Source organism: Cariama cristata, unplaced genomic scaffold, assembly GCF_000690535.1.
Source record: "Cariama cristata isolate BGI_N322 unplaced genomic scaffold, ASM69053v1 scaffold28294, whole genome shotgun sequence".
NCBI lineage: Eukaryota > Metazoa > Chordata > Aves > Cariamiformes > Cariamidae > Cariama > Cariama cristata.
In genome coordinates, this window is record NW_009613945.1 from 1 (window position 1) to 17,530 (window position 17,530).

General features: G+C 36.4%; 1 protein-coding gene across 1 annotated transcript in view; it reads right to left on the reverse strand.

Annotated features, from left to right (window-relative positions):
* Nucleotides 1-379: 379 nt before the first annotated feature.
* Nucleotides 380-17,530, reverse strand: part of LOC104160963 (von Willebrand factor A domain-containing protein 8-like) — a 59,218-nt gene continuing 42,067 nt past the window's right edge. The window contains exons 12-16 of the mRNA XM_009699228.1: nucleotides 14,759-14,919; nucleotides 13,434-13,547; nucleotides 4,257-4,425; nucleotides 3,839-3,916; nucleotides 380-499 (exon numbers count right to left, since the gene is read on the reverse strand). Coding sequence (XP_009697530.1) covers nucleotides 380-499; nucleotides 3,839-3,916; nucleotides 4,257-4,425; nucleotides 13,434-13,547; nucleotides 14,759-14,919 — 642 coding nt within the window. The remainder of the gene's footprint in view (nucleotides 500-3,838; nucleotides 3,917-4,256; nucleotides 4,426-13,433; nucleotides 13,548-14,758; nucleotides 14,920-17,530) is intronic.

Here is a 17,530-nt window from a genome sequence, read left to right on the forward strand (position 1 = left end):
GAACAAAACCCCAAACCCACAAAATTAGATGTTCATAACTTTTCTAGATACAGTTTTTGGAACTGAAACCAAGCCTCCACCAAACATCAGTCATACTAAACATTAATGTAACTCTGCTTTGAGTGTTTTGAGACAGTGAAGTGACAATGGTGACTGATTTACATAATGTAATGAAATATCTTCATAAAGATGAAAAAAGAGTACAAAGTCATTTCTACTTACCTCCTAGGTTTGAGAAAACCACAGAAATACTTGAAAGAAAGGACAGACTTTAAGAAGCAAGACAGCAATTGTATTATCTACTAAAACACATTAAAAGCTATCTTGCATGTTAGCAACTGACCAAGAAGCTCTCGAACTTCCACCAAAACTAGCACTTCTACCTGGAAAGGCAGGCTTTATTAACAGCATAGTAAAGGCTTTCATCTGGATGTTGTGACAGTCGACGACAAATTCGTAATAGTTGTCGAGTAGATAAAGACGAAGCCAGTGACTGTGCCTGTCAAAAAAATCAAGGTAGTTTAATTATTTGATCTCTGGGACTGGATCTCAGGGATTTAAATTGAACAAGTCAGAAGAAAAAAGGAATCCAAAAAGGAATTATTTCAATTTTTCTTCTGATTCATAGGTGTTTTCTGCCTCCTACAGCAGCTTGTGCTTTTTAATCGGCAAGCTTGTAATTCTGTATTTGTGGCAGTAATTCACTGCCAATGAAATCAGGATGTCATCAAAAGATTAGCCTTACAATTTCACTTGATAAGCAACAGGAAGAAAAATGTGCTGATAACTGAATTTTATTCGCTATATAAAACCTAACACTAAACAATACTAACAATAACAAGGAGGTGAGCCACTGTAAAAGGATGAATGTCCTAAAAACCCATCTGCTCTTCACAAACTGAATATGAGCTCCACATGTAATGCTCTGGCAGAAGGGTCTGGCAGGATTCTTGGATGTATAAACAAGACAAGACTGGGCAGCAGTAAGGAGATTGTATCACCTCTGCACACGACTCCTAGGCGGGCCGTTACTGGAACACTGTGTCCTTTTCTGTTGACCACATGTTAAAATAAATGCTAAAAACTGGACATAATTCAGCAAAGAGTTACAAAAATGATTCAATGCCTGGGAAGGGAGACCTCAAACAAATACAGCAAAATTTAAAAAACAAACAAACAGAACTCCAAAATAAGTGACCATGTAAAGACTGAGAAAGAAATAATTCTATAATTATATCTACCGGATGAAGGTATCTAATACAAATAGGTTCCTTATTTTAGCAGGAAACACACAACAATGAGTGTGATCTGATAAGTCACGCCATGCTTTGCCTGGGTCAAGTGAAATATTTTAACTAGGTAATTTCAAAACATTTTGTTTTGGTTCATATAAATTACTTCTAACTGCATTACAATTATCTTAATATATTTTATGCTATTTCAATTGGAAAAAATCCTGAAATTTGCCATCCAGGGAAAAAAAAACTAGAGAAAAGCAGCACTTCATGAACTTTAGAGACTTTTTTCCCCCCTTAATAATTTTTAAGCATAAGGAATATCTTAACACCAATTCTTTCCCCTGGAAAACTGTACTTTTGACAAACAGGCATTAATATTTAAAAAAAAAAAATCAGTTCTATGAAATTATACAAAACTTTTCCTGAATGCTGAGAAAACAAAGGTTGGACTTGATGATCTTTGAGGTCTCTTCCAACCATAATGATTCTATGATTCTATGATTCTATAATACTTTCTAGCATAGCTCCAAGTAATGAGCAAGAATGACTTAGATTGGGCTAACTGCAAAGATTACTACTCTGGCTCCTCCTGCTTTCATTGACGGAACACTGTGAAGCATCTTCTGAACCATCAGAGTTTACCACCCAGCATTATGGACTCTGTGATGTAAATGATGGCATTTCAAGACCTACTCAGTCCTGTGTGAAGCATCAGCAAGGGAGAAAGGTGAGTGCTGTATCCTTGTTATCCCTGTTCACTAGCCAGAATCCTCACTGCCTTTGGAGATTATATTCTCTTTCCAAAAGTATCTTAAACAGCTGAAAGGTTCCCAAGTAGAGTAAGTTTTGGCAGGTAAGCAATCCTCCTCAATCACAACTTATGGGACTGCACTGATGGAGAATGGCAGCTGGGCATAGCAACCCAGGTAGGGTATTTCATACATTGTGCCACCTTGGTAAATCCAATCTCTAAGGGCATGGGCATTTTAAAGTCCAAATAATATATAGGATCAGATCGTGCACTGAAATAAATAAGCAAAGAGAACAGGATGACAGAGGAAAAGACGTATCACATCTTCTGAGTATTTGCAACTGGCAGTTAAAGTTGGGAACAAAATTTCCTCTTTTCTCTTACTTGATGTTTGTTTGGGTTTTTTTAATATTTCATATTGAACAACTGTAAACTCAAAATTGGGTTAGTGACAGTCTTTGTAACATATATCTATGAGGCATCTAATTCAACAGGATCTTGTTTGTAGTCTCTAGATTCTATTGTAAATCAAGCAAACAATTACAATGACGCAGACAACGCCCACAGGCTGAACAGTCTACAGGTATTCTTCTATTGTTAACAAAATCACTTTAAACAATGGCTAATATTTCAGGATAATCTCTGGCAGAGGCTTACTTAGTCAACTCTATAAATAGTCTGACATACGTAAGGCACACATTTCAGCTCTCCGCACAGGTGTGCTATCCTCAACATGTCTCATGTCACTGCTGATCTGCAAGAATCCTCCCTTGATCCATAATGTGACTCACTTCTCATCCAACATCACATACTTCATTTAGATATTTCACAATGCTACAGACATCTACATATTTGGAAAGGATTTTTGTAATGCTCTGTTCAGGCACGGTATGTCTCCAAGTATGCAAAATCCAACACATTTATCCATTAGCTGTAGGAAGCTAAACAGATAATAACAACACTGTACCAAAGGTGTACCTAAAAGTCAACCTTTTTACTTCCTTTTATTAAGCTCAGAAGTGCATAACAGCCTCTCTCAGCTTCCTAAATAGTGATACTAGAAAAATTATTAGTCATGTTAAAATCATGAAAACTAAGGAGAACGGATTACATTTGCATACCAGTTAAACTGCTGGATTACACTAGAGATGTTTTACGTTTTAGTTACATTAAAAGCATCCAGTGCTTTAGTTGCCATAGCAATAATTTCTTTTTCTTTTCACCATGACTTGACTGTATCTTTTAGAAGGATTTTGTGGTTGGTTACTGTGTCAGCAGAACTTATTTTTCTTGACAAGACTGCTTTAATAGAATAGTCCGTAGCAGTAACGCAGCCAGGAGTTCTGAAACTTTCCCTTTTCTGAGTCTTTGCTGTTGCCCGTTGGCATTTTATAATGGTTAGGTAGTCCCCATTGCCCAAAAAGCTCCGATAATTTCAGTGATCAAAGTTCCAATGACTAAAGCAAAGTAAACAAAAAAATATTTCGACACACATGATTATATCCATACCTATTCAAAAGGGACCTTAAGCATGTTTTACTGTGAGCCATGGATCTAAACCCACTGACAACATGTACTGTTTTGCCTGACTTCTCTGGGATTCAGGCAATTTCTTAAAAGCTTTACTTATGCAGATTCTAAAAATGTACATCATATATCAAAAAAGTTTACAGTATGCAGTGCAGTAATAGCCAGCAATAATTTTGTGGAGCTGGGTTTCCAATCAGGCAGCCTTTGAAACAACACTATAGCCTAGCATGCTTCACCCAGCTTTCGTTAAAACAAACAGCCACAGTAGGAGAAAGTAAATTTAAAAAAAAAAAAAAAAAAAAAAAAAAAAATTGCTCACTGTGGCATCATTTGTCTCCCGAAGCTTGTGTGTTAATGACAACAACTGCTCCACAGCAACACTGGGTACATTTGGAATCTGCTTGAAAGAAAAACAGTATTAATCTTACTGCAAGATATGCAAATTCCATATACAGCTACAACTAGATGCAATGAGTATATAGTTGCTGCATGTCAACCAAAAAGGAATACAATTTTGACAAAGAGCATTCTTCTACTACAGTATCTTTTAATATCACAATAGCAATGCTAATTTATACCAATATCATTAAAAGATAAGCAGATATGCTGCTTTGATAAGCTTTCAAAATGAAGACCCATTTATGCTACACTGAAATAGCAAAATATTTTTGATGTAGTAAATAACCATGTTCAGTAAGCAATAGTCAATAAGTGTCTAAAAAATTGAACGTACTTACCATTCCTTGAATAACTTCAGTTTCTTCACTCTTGCTTAAAGATTGAACATTATGAAAAAGAAACAGAGTCAGAAACTCTGGACCCAGCCACTGTTGGGTACTACTCCCAATGACAGGAGGTTCTGCTAACACCACTATTCTGAAAGAAGGATGGATAGGAAAGATAGACCTGCAAAAAGAGTTTAAAAATTCATTACCTGGCTTAAGCAGTGAATATCAAATTTAATTTTTACAATAGATAAAAAAATAACTATTGTACTCAATCATACCACAGTCTATTCAGATCATTTGCAATGCAACTGTTTTTTTAAAAAAAGACAAAGACTGCATAATGTGACTTGCAATTTTATAAATGTACAATCTTTTTATGCTCAAAAGGGTACCCAAGTATCCTCAACTGCAACAGGACCTGCATGCCTCAAGATGAACAAACCAGCAACTAAGCTACAGTGTACTCTGTTGTACATCTGAAATGGACATCTGCCTCATCTGATGGACTTCTACAAGTGCTTTACCTAAAGCAGGATGTCTCACAGGCAAATCAGGGAGAGAACAAGATCTACCAGAGCTGCAGTAATGAGTAACTTCTTTTACTCAGACTGACAGAAAGGATGACACTGTAGAGATTGGCCTAGATACCATGAAGAGTTGGATTTAGGAACATTTTAGAAACATTCTTCTTACTGATGCTCTTTGGGGTCCTTGGAAAATCACCTAGACTCTCAGGGTGGGACTAATATGCCTAACTTCATAGTATTTCTGAAAGTTATACTTCAAAGACCAAACCAGTTACATTATCCTTGGCTCGTTTTAGAGTTAGCATGGGGAGATAGGCCCCTCCAATGGTAGATTAAGACTTACAAGAACTTAAGAAATGCCCCGCTGGGTCCTTCAATCTACTCATCTTGCTACGTGTTCTGTCTCTGATTACAACAGCTGAAGATACTCCTTGGGGAAAGCACCTAAGTCAAGCCACTACCAGTAGTTTGTCCCCCTCATACTCTCCCAGCACCCACAATCATATCTTCAAAGATATTGGAAGGTAGATCTCTATTTTACCCACAAATTTGTCTAATCCCTTTCTGAACTTCTTCGTCCTATTTGCCTGCACAACTTCCTGTGGCAACACATGCACTGTTCATGGTTGTAAAAGGTACTCTTATTACCATTATTTTTTAAATCTTTATGCAACTGATCTGCTAGCTTCAGTCAGTGTCCCCTAGATGACACTGCAGGATTTGGTGACTGAAAGTCTCTTAGACACGTGCCTATTTGATTTCACTGAAGAATGGGAGATTACTGTGATCGACACAAACTTAAATATACAACTTTTAGATGCATGTGTTAGGGCAGAAGACGACTGCTGCCTCGGTTTTTGGTACCTTTGCCTTCTTCATATCTTTTTATCTCCCTTATCTATGTAATATTATTACCTCTTTGCACTGGGAATTCATTGGTACTCATCAATTGGCACAACTGCATGATCTCTAGAAGCAGTAGAAATAATAGAGAGTAACAAGTCAGATACAAAAGCCAATCAAATTGTGCAAGGAGGGCCTGTTTTCAACAATTAATTTCACAGTACTCTTATGAAAATAGGAGATGTTAATTTGCAAAAAGCAAGTGAAGTTTAATCAGTTTATATTGCTAGATATGCCTGTTATCATGCCATTTTCCATATAAATTACTGCACTCAAAATCAGAACACTTGGAATCAATTATTCTTGCTTGTTAAACTGACGGGGGAAATGGTGGCATAAGCAAGAAAATTTGAAGACAGACTATGACCATTACGCATAAATTAACAAACCTACTGCATAGTTGGCTCATCTGTTCATCACAATAAACCTGTGATACAACAGAGCCATTATAGCAAACAGTCTCTATACCAGAGCAAACACAGGGGGTGGCATGAGTTATTCTCAGCTGAAAGTCATAAGCCTAGAAGCTACTCCCCGATTGATAAAAATAGAAATAGATGTCTGAAAACATCACATGAAAGAGGAACCAATGGGAATGTCACTGTCACTAAGCATAAAAGAAGGTCAGGGTACATTAGCCACCCTTGTTATAGAAGAAAGTGTTTCCTAGGTAGGCTAAATACATGTACTTCTAGACTCACCTCCTGCCCCCTCCCATTACTAAGAAGAAAAACAACCTGTGGGGTTCTCCGTTCATGTGAGGCACGGACGACTCAGCACACCAATATGACGATCAGAGAAGTCGTTTATTAATCAGAAGACTACATCTTACATACTACTTTCTACTTCCGTACACGCGCTTGCTCAAGCTCTAATTGGTTACATGTACTGTCCACGTGACTATCACGCTCCTTAGCAAGGATCCTGACGGGTGTCTATATCATGCATAGCTTCCACGTAAATTAAACACAAGTTCTTTGTCTAACATACAAGCTCCCTGTCTCATCCTGCTCCCATGGCCTTGTTTCTCAAGCTTATCTATCTCCTGCCCCACAAGCTCACCTCCCTGCATAACTCTCTGCACTTTCCCACATCTTATCACATTCTTAAAATACCCTCCAGCTCATTGCTAACATAAAATGATTCTACACAACCCTCCTCGAGAAATCCAACAAATTCAAAAGACCAATTCTGGTCCTTCTGCAAAAGAGAACATAAGCAGCAGTCAGCTTTCCCCAGTAAAGGGAAAACATTTCTCTTGTACCACATCCACGTCCCTGCCTAATTCGAAGGGCATGGCAGGGACAGCCAGAGAGGGCACAGGGAAAAGTGGGAGGAGAGGAGATGCAAAGTCAGGGCAAGCTAACTTGGTGACTGCAGTTAAAGTCATCGATGTACTCTCTAGATTTGGACATATCACAACATCACTGCTGTAGGTTTCCAGTTTGTAAACATGAATAAAACTACCTGGCTGCTTCAAAAGCCTATTGTTTGGACTGATGTTTGTAATGTTGAAAAAGTCAAGCTAAGTGTACTACTAAAACAAATGCCACGAATGACTCAATCCTGCAATGCTCTGAATGTTCCCAGCTTCCATCAGCGCAACTGGAGTTTCAAAGTTGTTCCATCATATTAGAGATCAAGTCTCTAAAGGACTCTAATATGGAGCTCCTACATGGATCTACATTTTATAAAAAAGAAATCCTTGACATCTTGTGTTCTTCGCAGATGAAGGCCGAGTAAGTGTATCTTGTTAAAAACTAGACACCTTTTAAATTAAATTAATGAGCCTCAAACACCGTGGGAAGATTTGCTGTTAGTTGATTAATACAAAGAGTCTCTATCCTTCTCTCTATTAAATGTTTACTGACAACATAGGTAGCAGAGCACTCTCCTAATAATACACGTGTCCTTCTTTTGACATCAGTGTTTAATTCCAACCAAGGATTACCGTCACTGCTCTTGAGAGAAAGATCAGAACAGAGTCTGTTCAGGGTGATTTTAGGAAAAGATTTTCTTGTTATCGACACATGGTTCTGAGCAACTGAAGCTTTTCCTTACGAAAAAAAAACAAATAAAAGCAAGCAGAATAGCATTCCTAATGTCACCTTGCAAAACCAAACTATTTTTGGTCATCTCTTCCTGTAATATGATTTCACAAATCTCATTTTCTATGAAATTTTATGAATTCAGAGTTATTATAATACTAGGACCACAATGACCTAGTCTTGTTTTCTTGCTGTTTTTCTTACATTTCACCACAGTCTAAAATTAACAGATTACTTTATCTGAGAATTCACTAAACTGGAGAAAAAAACAACCAACACAAAAAAAAGTGAAGTAAAAGCTAGAAAATGTAAGCAATTAAAAACTTTTATGGCTTGCTAAATTCATTCCCTGCCACATTTTATATTTGTCTCATCTACTGTGTGCTCCCTTTCAACCTAATCGCATGGAAAAGAATCCACTGTCTGCAGGGCATTAAAACCACCCATGCATGATGACTGACTTCTTTCAGCTTTTGAACAATCCTGTTATACACCTACTTCTAGATTTTCCTATAATAGCTGCCTTTCTGCTCTCCACACCAAGGACTTATCATCTCTGTGTCTGTGTGTGCATGTGTCATGGGGAGGGGATATCCACCCAAATCGGTTAAAATACTGCACCATAAGACAAACCAACACTTCACTGCTTGTCTTGTAAAGGCTGTGTGCTACCTTTACAGTATCTGTCTCAGTGAAGTAATGGATGATTACAGAAGAAATTCTATGCAGAAATCTTGGATATGCACAGTACTTGAACGTACTTTCTCTTAAACTCTGAACCTGTTCAGGAAAATGAATCATACAATCATTACATGAATAAAGAATCAGCTGCTATAATTTCCTTCTATGTAAAAGATCTTTAAGGACCATCTGTCATGTTCTCAAGAGCAACTTTTTCTTTTTTTCTCCTCAAACGCATAAACAAAAATACCTAGTTTCCTCAAATGAGCGAATGTCATCTTACTGTGACTGTTTGCTAACTTAACTCCAGAAACTGGCAGAAGAAAGAATAGAGGAAAAACTACTCTGTGCCCACTGCTACATACCTTGGAGCTTATAGGCTTTCACCAGGCCAAGGAGTATCCCCAAAATCTCACAAGGGCAAACAAACGTACTGCTTGCACTTGTCAGTCATGACAGCTATTGCACGCACCAGTCTGAAGCCCTTCTGAGAGAAATGCTATTAGACATGACAGATATAGAAATATAATGAAATAATAATGAATATATAACTCAATTGCAATAATTAACATTGTTTAAAATTACAATATATTTTATTAGCTCTTACAAAGTTAACAAAACTTTTAAACGAAGTTGTCCAAAATTGTAATTTATGAATAATAGTGTTCTAAGCTTCAAAACTTGAAAACAATCTGAAAACCAAGTAATATTTTCCTCTTTGTCCTGTGCTTCTAATAACACTGCCATTGTCTAGGTACATTCACATTCTCTACTGTAATACTGTTTACATATGTATACAGAGGCATGTCATTTCTTTAAACCACACTGTGATGTGAAATACCATCCCTTTATTCAAAAAAACCCCAACAAACTCTTGACTTATCAGGGTTGGATATTAAGTGATGGATTGTGCAGTACTCTCCTTTCTATTCCACTACACATATGAGTTCTATTGCTATTGAAGCAGTAAAAATTAAATGCGCTAAAACTGTGAAAAAAATTTTTTTTTTTTTACTATCAAATATTTTCATATAGGAGCATGAAAGCTTAGTACAAAATGTGTCTTGCTTGTCTGAAGAAGCGATCTCCTAAAACTTCTCCATTAATATCTCAAATTTTCTCATTGTACAAATGGGAAAAATCTTCAGGTGTGCCAAATCCTTTTACAAACACAGAGTAAAAAAAAATAATGTTTACAGAAGTTTTGGTTCATTGGTTAGGAATAGTACTCCTTTTCTCTGAAACAGATTTAAATGGAAATTCTGTTCTAAAATTCCATTCACAAAGTACTGAGTCCAAGTAGTCTACTAAAAAGCATTATCAGTTGTTCTCCATTACGAAAGACATTTCTATTTATGTAACTTACAGCAGCATCTGGCCATCTCATTAGTGAATCTTAAATTAAGGGAACAGAGAGTAACAGTGAGTTATTTTGTATTTATGAATGATTAGAAGTAACACAGAAGACAGCAACTGCAAACTATACTAGAAATAGTCACTACAATCAAGAACACCCACGCACAGCAAAGCGGACCCAAAGGAGGGGGAGAGGAAGTATGTACTCCATGTTCTCAGTTTCTCTGACATATGGCAGTAACATAGCACTTCTTCTCTATCACAGCTGCCTTCCAGTCTCCAGCTACTGCTTTTTCTGAAATTCTGAAGACGGCCTTGCCCTCTAATCTAACGATTTCCTAATGAAGCTTTTGACTTCTTTCTTTCAAGTTCTAGTCCTTCAGAAATACTCCTTTTTTTCTCTTGATTTCATTTCTCCTCTGTTTATGACTATTTTCAGCTACGTCATTTAGGTCCTGTCTGACTGCTTAGACTTCTAAAACTCTGCCATGCTCTTCCACTGAATCATTGATGTGCCACTCAGTATGTTTTTTCCTCTTCCTCTGTTTCTTATAAGAACTACATTAGTACATGAGATCAGGCAGATAATAAAAAGGTTAATAAGGAAATAAAAAGTTACTTTTGTAACTTAGAATATATTCTATGTACCATATCACTTCCCAACATACAAATGAGAATCAAAGCTGAATGAGTGGGATTTAGGAAAAAAGTCAGAATAATCTCCTGATTCAAAAAAATAAAACTTCCCTTTCCATAGGGAATTCTCTTATTGGAAAATTAACAGTAGTCTTGATGTGTCACTCATCAAACATCCCAGATTCAGTCCCAGCAGAACTGGGAATGACAGCTTATATTCTGCAGGCCTGGTCAAAAGCAACTCTACCAAAATTACTTTAGTCAAATCCAGTAAACCAGGATAGGTAAAGCTCTCTTTTTGTCTTACTGTAAGATCAGGAGTATAGCTAAGGCCACTAGGCACAGCCATCAACACACAGCAAAAGAGACAATTCATCAACATGGAAAGCATCTCCCAATCATGATTTAGAAGTAAGAACTTACCCAGCCAATCTGCTGATAAATTTAAGGTACAACATATTCCATATAACATCTCCACAAGGCAATCTTTTGCAGGCAAATGAGGGATGGCTAGTACCATCGTGTTTTCTTTGTCTGTACCCTAAATATCATTTGATGAGAAGGTGTCTGGAGAGAAGGGCTAATCCTGCACAGCCATTCTACAACACTGGAAAGCACTGAAGCTTGCACTGACAGGCAACTGTTGCTGAAAAGGATGAGTAGCAGGGAGGAATGCAGTTCTGGAAACACAGAGCAACTATTGACATCACATCCTGGAGCCAGTAGTGATGTTTTCAGAGTATTTAAGAGACCAAAACCAGGATGAGGTCCTGGAACACCTTCAGTTCCTCAAGGGGTGGTGGGAACAGTGCCCTCTCCACAGAGGAGCAGTTCACTGATCCCAAAAAAGCCCATAGCCAAAACCAAAGAAGCAGATACATGTTTGCATTACTTTACCCTGGCTTCTTTTGAATAAGTCAGTACAGAAGAAAGTTGAATAAGGGCCAGATTGAACGTTTCACCTAGGAGAAAGTGGATTCTGAGCACAATGAACTTCAGCTAATTCCGTACCAGGAATTTTCACCTGTATCCAAGATGGTGCTAAATGGTCACAAGGAACTTCCAGATGCAAGATCAAGTACTAATCAGAAATGTATTCCTGTCTAAGATAACAGACACCCTTCATTTATGGCTCAGAGTGTGAAAGTTCGCTGTCAGTCAAACACTTAATTTAGAACTTAGCAATTCATAATACACTATGTTGCAAAATATTAAGGTGGCTAGGTAAAAGCAGTACATTGTGATCTGAAGGAAAGGGGGACAGCCTTCCCAGGAAAGCCAAAAAAAAAGACTTTTGGAGCCTCCAAAGTAGTCAAAAGCAATGCACAACTGGCACAGTGGAACCACAAGGTTATTCAATGACAGTGAAGGGAAGGCAAGTGTGTACAGAAGTGGCACAGTAAGAAGATGGGTCTGCAGAATAGTCATTAAAGAAGACAGCTTGGACAGTTCTCGTGGTCTAACAGATAATGAAGGTTATAAAGGAGTCCACTGCCAAAACAGTGATAGTTAGAACAAACAGGGAGACATAGAATCCAGATGTAAAGCTCTATTCTTGTGAGAGAGATTTGATCCAGGAAGAGGGGCTGTACTGAAGGTTAATGTGTGATGAATTGTCTAGGGTTTTGGAGTATATTGGCACGAACTAAAGGGTACCATTCAGTAAGTAAAACAGCACCGCCACTGCTATTCTGTCTGAAAGCACCTTGGACAAGACCATGAACATGGAGCAGGGAGTAGACACACAATGACTATACGCATTTTGAAGTACAAAGTCCAATGCAAAGCTGGGATACCATCCAAGATGGATCCTTGGAGCTTTTTTGCCTCTCTTTTAAAAGTCTGGGCTTAAAATCCTGATAAACAGAACACTTCCCTGATACATAGTTCTTCATTCAAATAAAACAAATGCAGGAAACGCCCATCTAGCTGGGTGTATGGCCTCAGCAGCGTGGATACAATTTGCAACAAGTAGGCACAGATTACACCACACCTACTAAAAAGAATCAAAACAAATGCTAAGGAAGACTTAAAATGAAGTTTGGTTTGGTTTGTTGGTTTTTTTAAAAAAAAACACCACAGTATTTTGCATCAAAAGGGAACCAGAAATAACAAAACAATTTAGCAGTAAAAGAAAAACAGCTTTTCTAAAGGGTGGACTACAAAGGATGTCAAAGGAAAAAATCGTATTCAATGAGACAGTTGAGAGAAACAGGGTGGCACATCATGAATGCATCCCTACCATAACCGATAAGGCCTCTTAGAAGTCTGGGCACATGCACACCCTGCAGTGTAAATATGAGCATGGACATGTGACATAAAACTTTAACTGTTTTTTCAGAGGTTAAAGCCATTTAAGAATCACAGTACGTTTAACTCCTTACATATTACTGAATAATAGATTGCATTTGCTTTGATGTACACTCAACAATATCTCATTAACTAAAATTGATCAGCAGTGTTTGACTATGTATCAAGTACAGCCTCAGAGGGCTAGAAAACATTTCTATCTGTGGAATGTTTCTAGCAGACAAGTGGAAGTGAAGAAACAAAAAGAATAAGCATAATGGGTCCCAACCCATCCTTAGGATTTCCTGCCCCATATTAGTTGTAAATTAAATACCAGCTTTCTAGCTAATGAGGCAAAAGAAAGGAACAACTTGTATTTAACTTCACTTTAGCTTTCTTTTCCAACAGTCTTTATAAAATGTTCCAAAATTAAGTAATATATATGTTTATATCTGTGTTTCTATGTATTTACAATTTCTCTTTGATTTCTGACTCCTTCTGTTAAAGGATATTGAAAGTTTTCCTTTTAGTTCAAGCACTCTAAATAGGATATAATTTTCCCATGCCACAAAAAAAAAGCTCATGAGGAAACTGATGTTTAAAACATGTTTCTCTGAGTGATTAAAAGGTATCAATTTAATAGGGATGCATTTTGCATGATGTTCTTGTTAAAAAAAAAAAAAGAGATTAAGCTCTTTACAGGATGAAATGATGTCTGTATTCTATGATCATAGCTGACACTTTACCTTTCCTGTAGTTTCTCATCAGAGATCTGCAATTCTTCTTTTAAGTTTTGGTATCTATCTTCCCTTAACAATCTGGTGCCGTCATAGAGGGTCAGTTCTCTGTCATGTATTAATCTGTTTGAAAATAAAGAATAAGCTTTATCTAGCCTTTGATTACTTTTTAAAAAACTTATCAACCAATGCTTTTTTAAAAAGCTACCTCAGTCAACATGGGTCATAGTTAAAAGACAAAGTTATACCAATTTAAGCTGTATCCAGGTGTGGAGGTAAAAATAATACGCATAAGTAAACAGTTTTAGCACATAGTCAGTTAGTCGACTTAGTTTAAATAGATATGGTAAGAAAATGAAAAAAAATAATTCTGTCTTACCAGTATAGTGCATAAATGGCATGAAACAGCCATTTTATTATAATCACATCAAGTAATATACTTCTTATATTTTATTTTTCTTAAGTTTCTTGTAGAAATAGATTTCAGTTGGCTTTAACGATTAACATACATACAGACCTAGCTTTTATTTTTTTTAATGCAGAAGTTAATTAGATATAATACATGCATATGTCAGAAGAAACATCAGAAGGGAAAGCTAAAGTGATTAAAAAAGGAAAAAACAGGCAAGCATAATTCTCTTCTGCCCTTCTGCATGTATATATAAATAACAAAAGAAGGCATAAAATGTTTTTGCTACAGTCTGCTTTTAAACGTGGTGATGCCCTTTAAGTTTGCAAAAGGCAGTATATGATGCAAGCACGTGAAATAGTGGAAAAAATTTGAGCTGACAGTATAGATTATTATTAACATAGTATCTGCTATTACTACTTCTGTTCTTCAAAGTTTAATTTACTTTTTATTGAGTTATGAAATAATGTTTAGAAAGAGTTCTTTGCAACCAATATAAAGTATGCTTTTACATACAATCGTAATGATCACCTTTTATTTAGTAGCAGAATGCATTCAAAGCATTTTAAACATTTTCTGACATCTTGCATTTTCAAATCATTGTGCAAATATTACTAACTTTTAGATTTCATAAGTTTAAAGTCTAGCTCATTCTTCAATTCATACTTTCATTCTGTATTTACAAAAAGTTGAGATTTCCTGTGTTGTTATAGACTTACAAAGAACATGAAGACATTGCTTCCGCTTTTAAGTTTGTCAAGACTGAACATTACATATTCGGTGAGACTTCAATGCTCAGCTTGATTTTTTACAGTATTCTTGAAGTTATAAAGTCATATTCACGAGAAGGAACTTAATTTCTCAGTATGCATGCGCTCAATAAACCGATCACGTGCACCCAACTTATCCGTGCTCACATCCTGACCTTTGAAGTACAGCTAGAGTGCCAGGGTTAATTCGATGAATGCCATCAAGAATAACAAGCTTTCCTTCCAGGGCAGCAGTAACAAGTGGTGATGGTCTCCAAGCAGTGTCTCCATTAGGAAGAGTATATCTTTGCTGTAGCAAATCTCTAGCTGTCATATCCTGTAAGAATCAATTCATCAGAAGAACATATTTATGCTATATTTTCTTCATGTACAAGTACATGCTTTCTCCTTAAAAAATCACATTCCGTTTTTCCTGAGAACATACCCAAAGAAAATTAGTAGGAAATCTTCAATTACTTTTCATAGGGTATTAGAAATGCACACACGAATCTACACATACACTATGTCCAATAGTCTTTGGAAGTTACAGACTTGCCAATATCACCTCTTTGAAACCAGAACAAAAGCCTTTTCCCCCCCCGCCTTAAACGTAAAACAAGCATATGACAACTTGTACGCAGCTTTGTGTACAGAAGGGGGCAGCAATTTACATCTTGAACAAACAAGAGTCATTTATTTCATACAGAAGTCACCTGAAAGAGCAAAGATTTCATCTAATCTTGAACACTAACCAGCATGACATTTCACCTCTCAGCGGAAAAATACAGTGGAAGCATTGGAGAATAAAGGACAGAGTAAGAAAGAAGCCAGTAACGCACAAAATATCAAAAGTACATAGCACATCACAAAATAATGATTAAGGGATAAATCAAAACTAAAGGCAAAATCTAGCATATCCTCCAGCACACATATTTCAGATGTTCCATTATAACAGGTAAGCACTAGAACAAGAAAGATGCAATAGCCATGTTGTGACCTGGAAGATGAAATTCCTTCCTCAGGCTGTGATATGAACACAACTTAACCCAAAATCAGATGAGAAAAATATCTTCTATTGTGGCTGTTGCTTTTGCATATGTCCTTTTCACAACTATAAACCCTTTGAACTTTAAAGAACAAAAATAGAACACATTACGTCACATGGCCTGAATCATTTCCTCTTTCTGCATTTCCTTAGAAGCCTTAAAATAACAGGACAAAGTCTGGTTCCTTCAGTGCTTCCACATTTGTATAATTTAAAAGTCTCACATTCAAACCCACAAAACCAGACCATATTTTTATTGTTGTATTTCTGGTTTTTTACTGTTGTTTTTTTGCTGTCTTTCAATTTTATTTATTAAGTAGTCTGAAACCAGAATGTGAAAGATTTTTTAGCAGAGATAGAGCAAAATTAAGTGCTTTTAAGACTTGTGTCAGAAGTGTGCATTCAGCAGCTAGTACATGCTGTATAACTTACTATTTAACTAATGCCCCCTCTGATAATTCACCTCTGGAGGAATGAAATAACATACAGCATGAATTGATAAGGAGCCTAGTATGCTATATAGAATGTCCACCTGTAATTCCAACAACCACTTGAAAACCATACATTAATTTTCTGGAGATAAACTCAGAAGTGTGTTTTGCTGAAAAATATTTTCTGAAATATAAAATTAATGTTGATATTGTAATGTAAATGGTTGAATGAAATTCAATTTAGAGATGTATTAAAGAAAAGTATCATTTGCTAACACCTGCGCAGTTTCTGTAAGGGATTTGTTTTATGGTTAAGTACCTGCCCAATGATTTACTGTTTCTATTTATTCAGTCTAAACAAATTTTTAATATATGATATTAAAAATATAACATTATGAGATATAGTGTTATAATACTCTTAACACTAAAAACCTCCCTCTTTGGAGGGGAGGTAATAGAACTACATGAATTAATTCCCTACCCTTATTTTGGGCAAAGTAATGGCAACCTTATATTGCCTTGTGAAACAAAATGCATGTTTTAATTTGTAACAGTCATTGTAACTTACACATGCTACATTGCATTGTCTATTTTCTAAAAAATACCTTGTATACAGGAAAAAAGAAGTTTAGGACAGAAACCAAGTAGGATATCTTCTGTTCCACTCCCTTTAGTAGCTACAGAAATACAAGTCTCCAGCCTAGCCGTTTTTCATGGCTCACAGTGTTAATCATGTTCTTGGCAATTACAAGGTGAAAAAATCCATGTTTCCTGCTTTTCCTGCCAATTTGGACTCATATTTTGTTAGTATTTCTCAAATAAAAAATTGGAAGGAATTTATAAAGAAAAATTATGAGGTCATGCAAAAAAAAAAAAAAAAAAAGAAAAAATCCCGAAATCCTAGAAACAAAAACATCACAGTACACAAACACTAGTGATGTGCTTAAAAGACTGGTTTTCCTGGGGAAGAAAAGGAGCAAGTAGATGGAAAACTGTTATAACCACTTTGAATATTGCTTTTTTTTTTTCCACCTGAAACTCTGGGGAGAGAAAATGTTTTATTTTAAACAATGTAAACCAAAAGTTCCCTAGTTACAGTCCACAAAGAAAAAGCTGGCTGCTGCTTCTCATTTGCTGTTGCTTAACTGCATTAAGAGACAACTTAAAAACAAGCCTTTCCTAATCAAGATGAGTTTCCTTTGTCAGCAATTTGCCTACATGGAATTGTGTATAATGAGAAATCTGTATAAAGACGTCAGATATCACAAACGAGACAGGAATTGTTCTCTGAGCCAACTGTTAGTGTAAGAGATGATCTATGCACTCAAAAGGTTTGGGAACCCTTGGTTTAGGTAAATTTGATTCTCATCTCACAACATAAAAGCTTTCAGAGGTTTTTCCTGTGAAATCAATATAAAGAGCTATGCCTTTTCACACTATTGAAGCCCTTGAATCAACTTCAGATGGAAAGA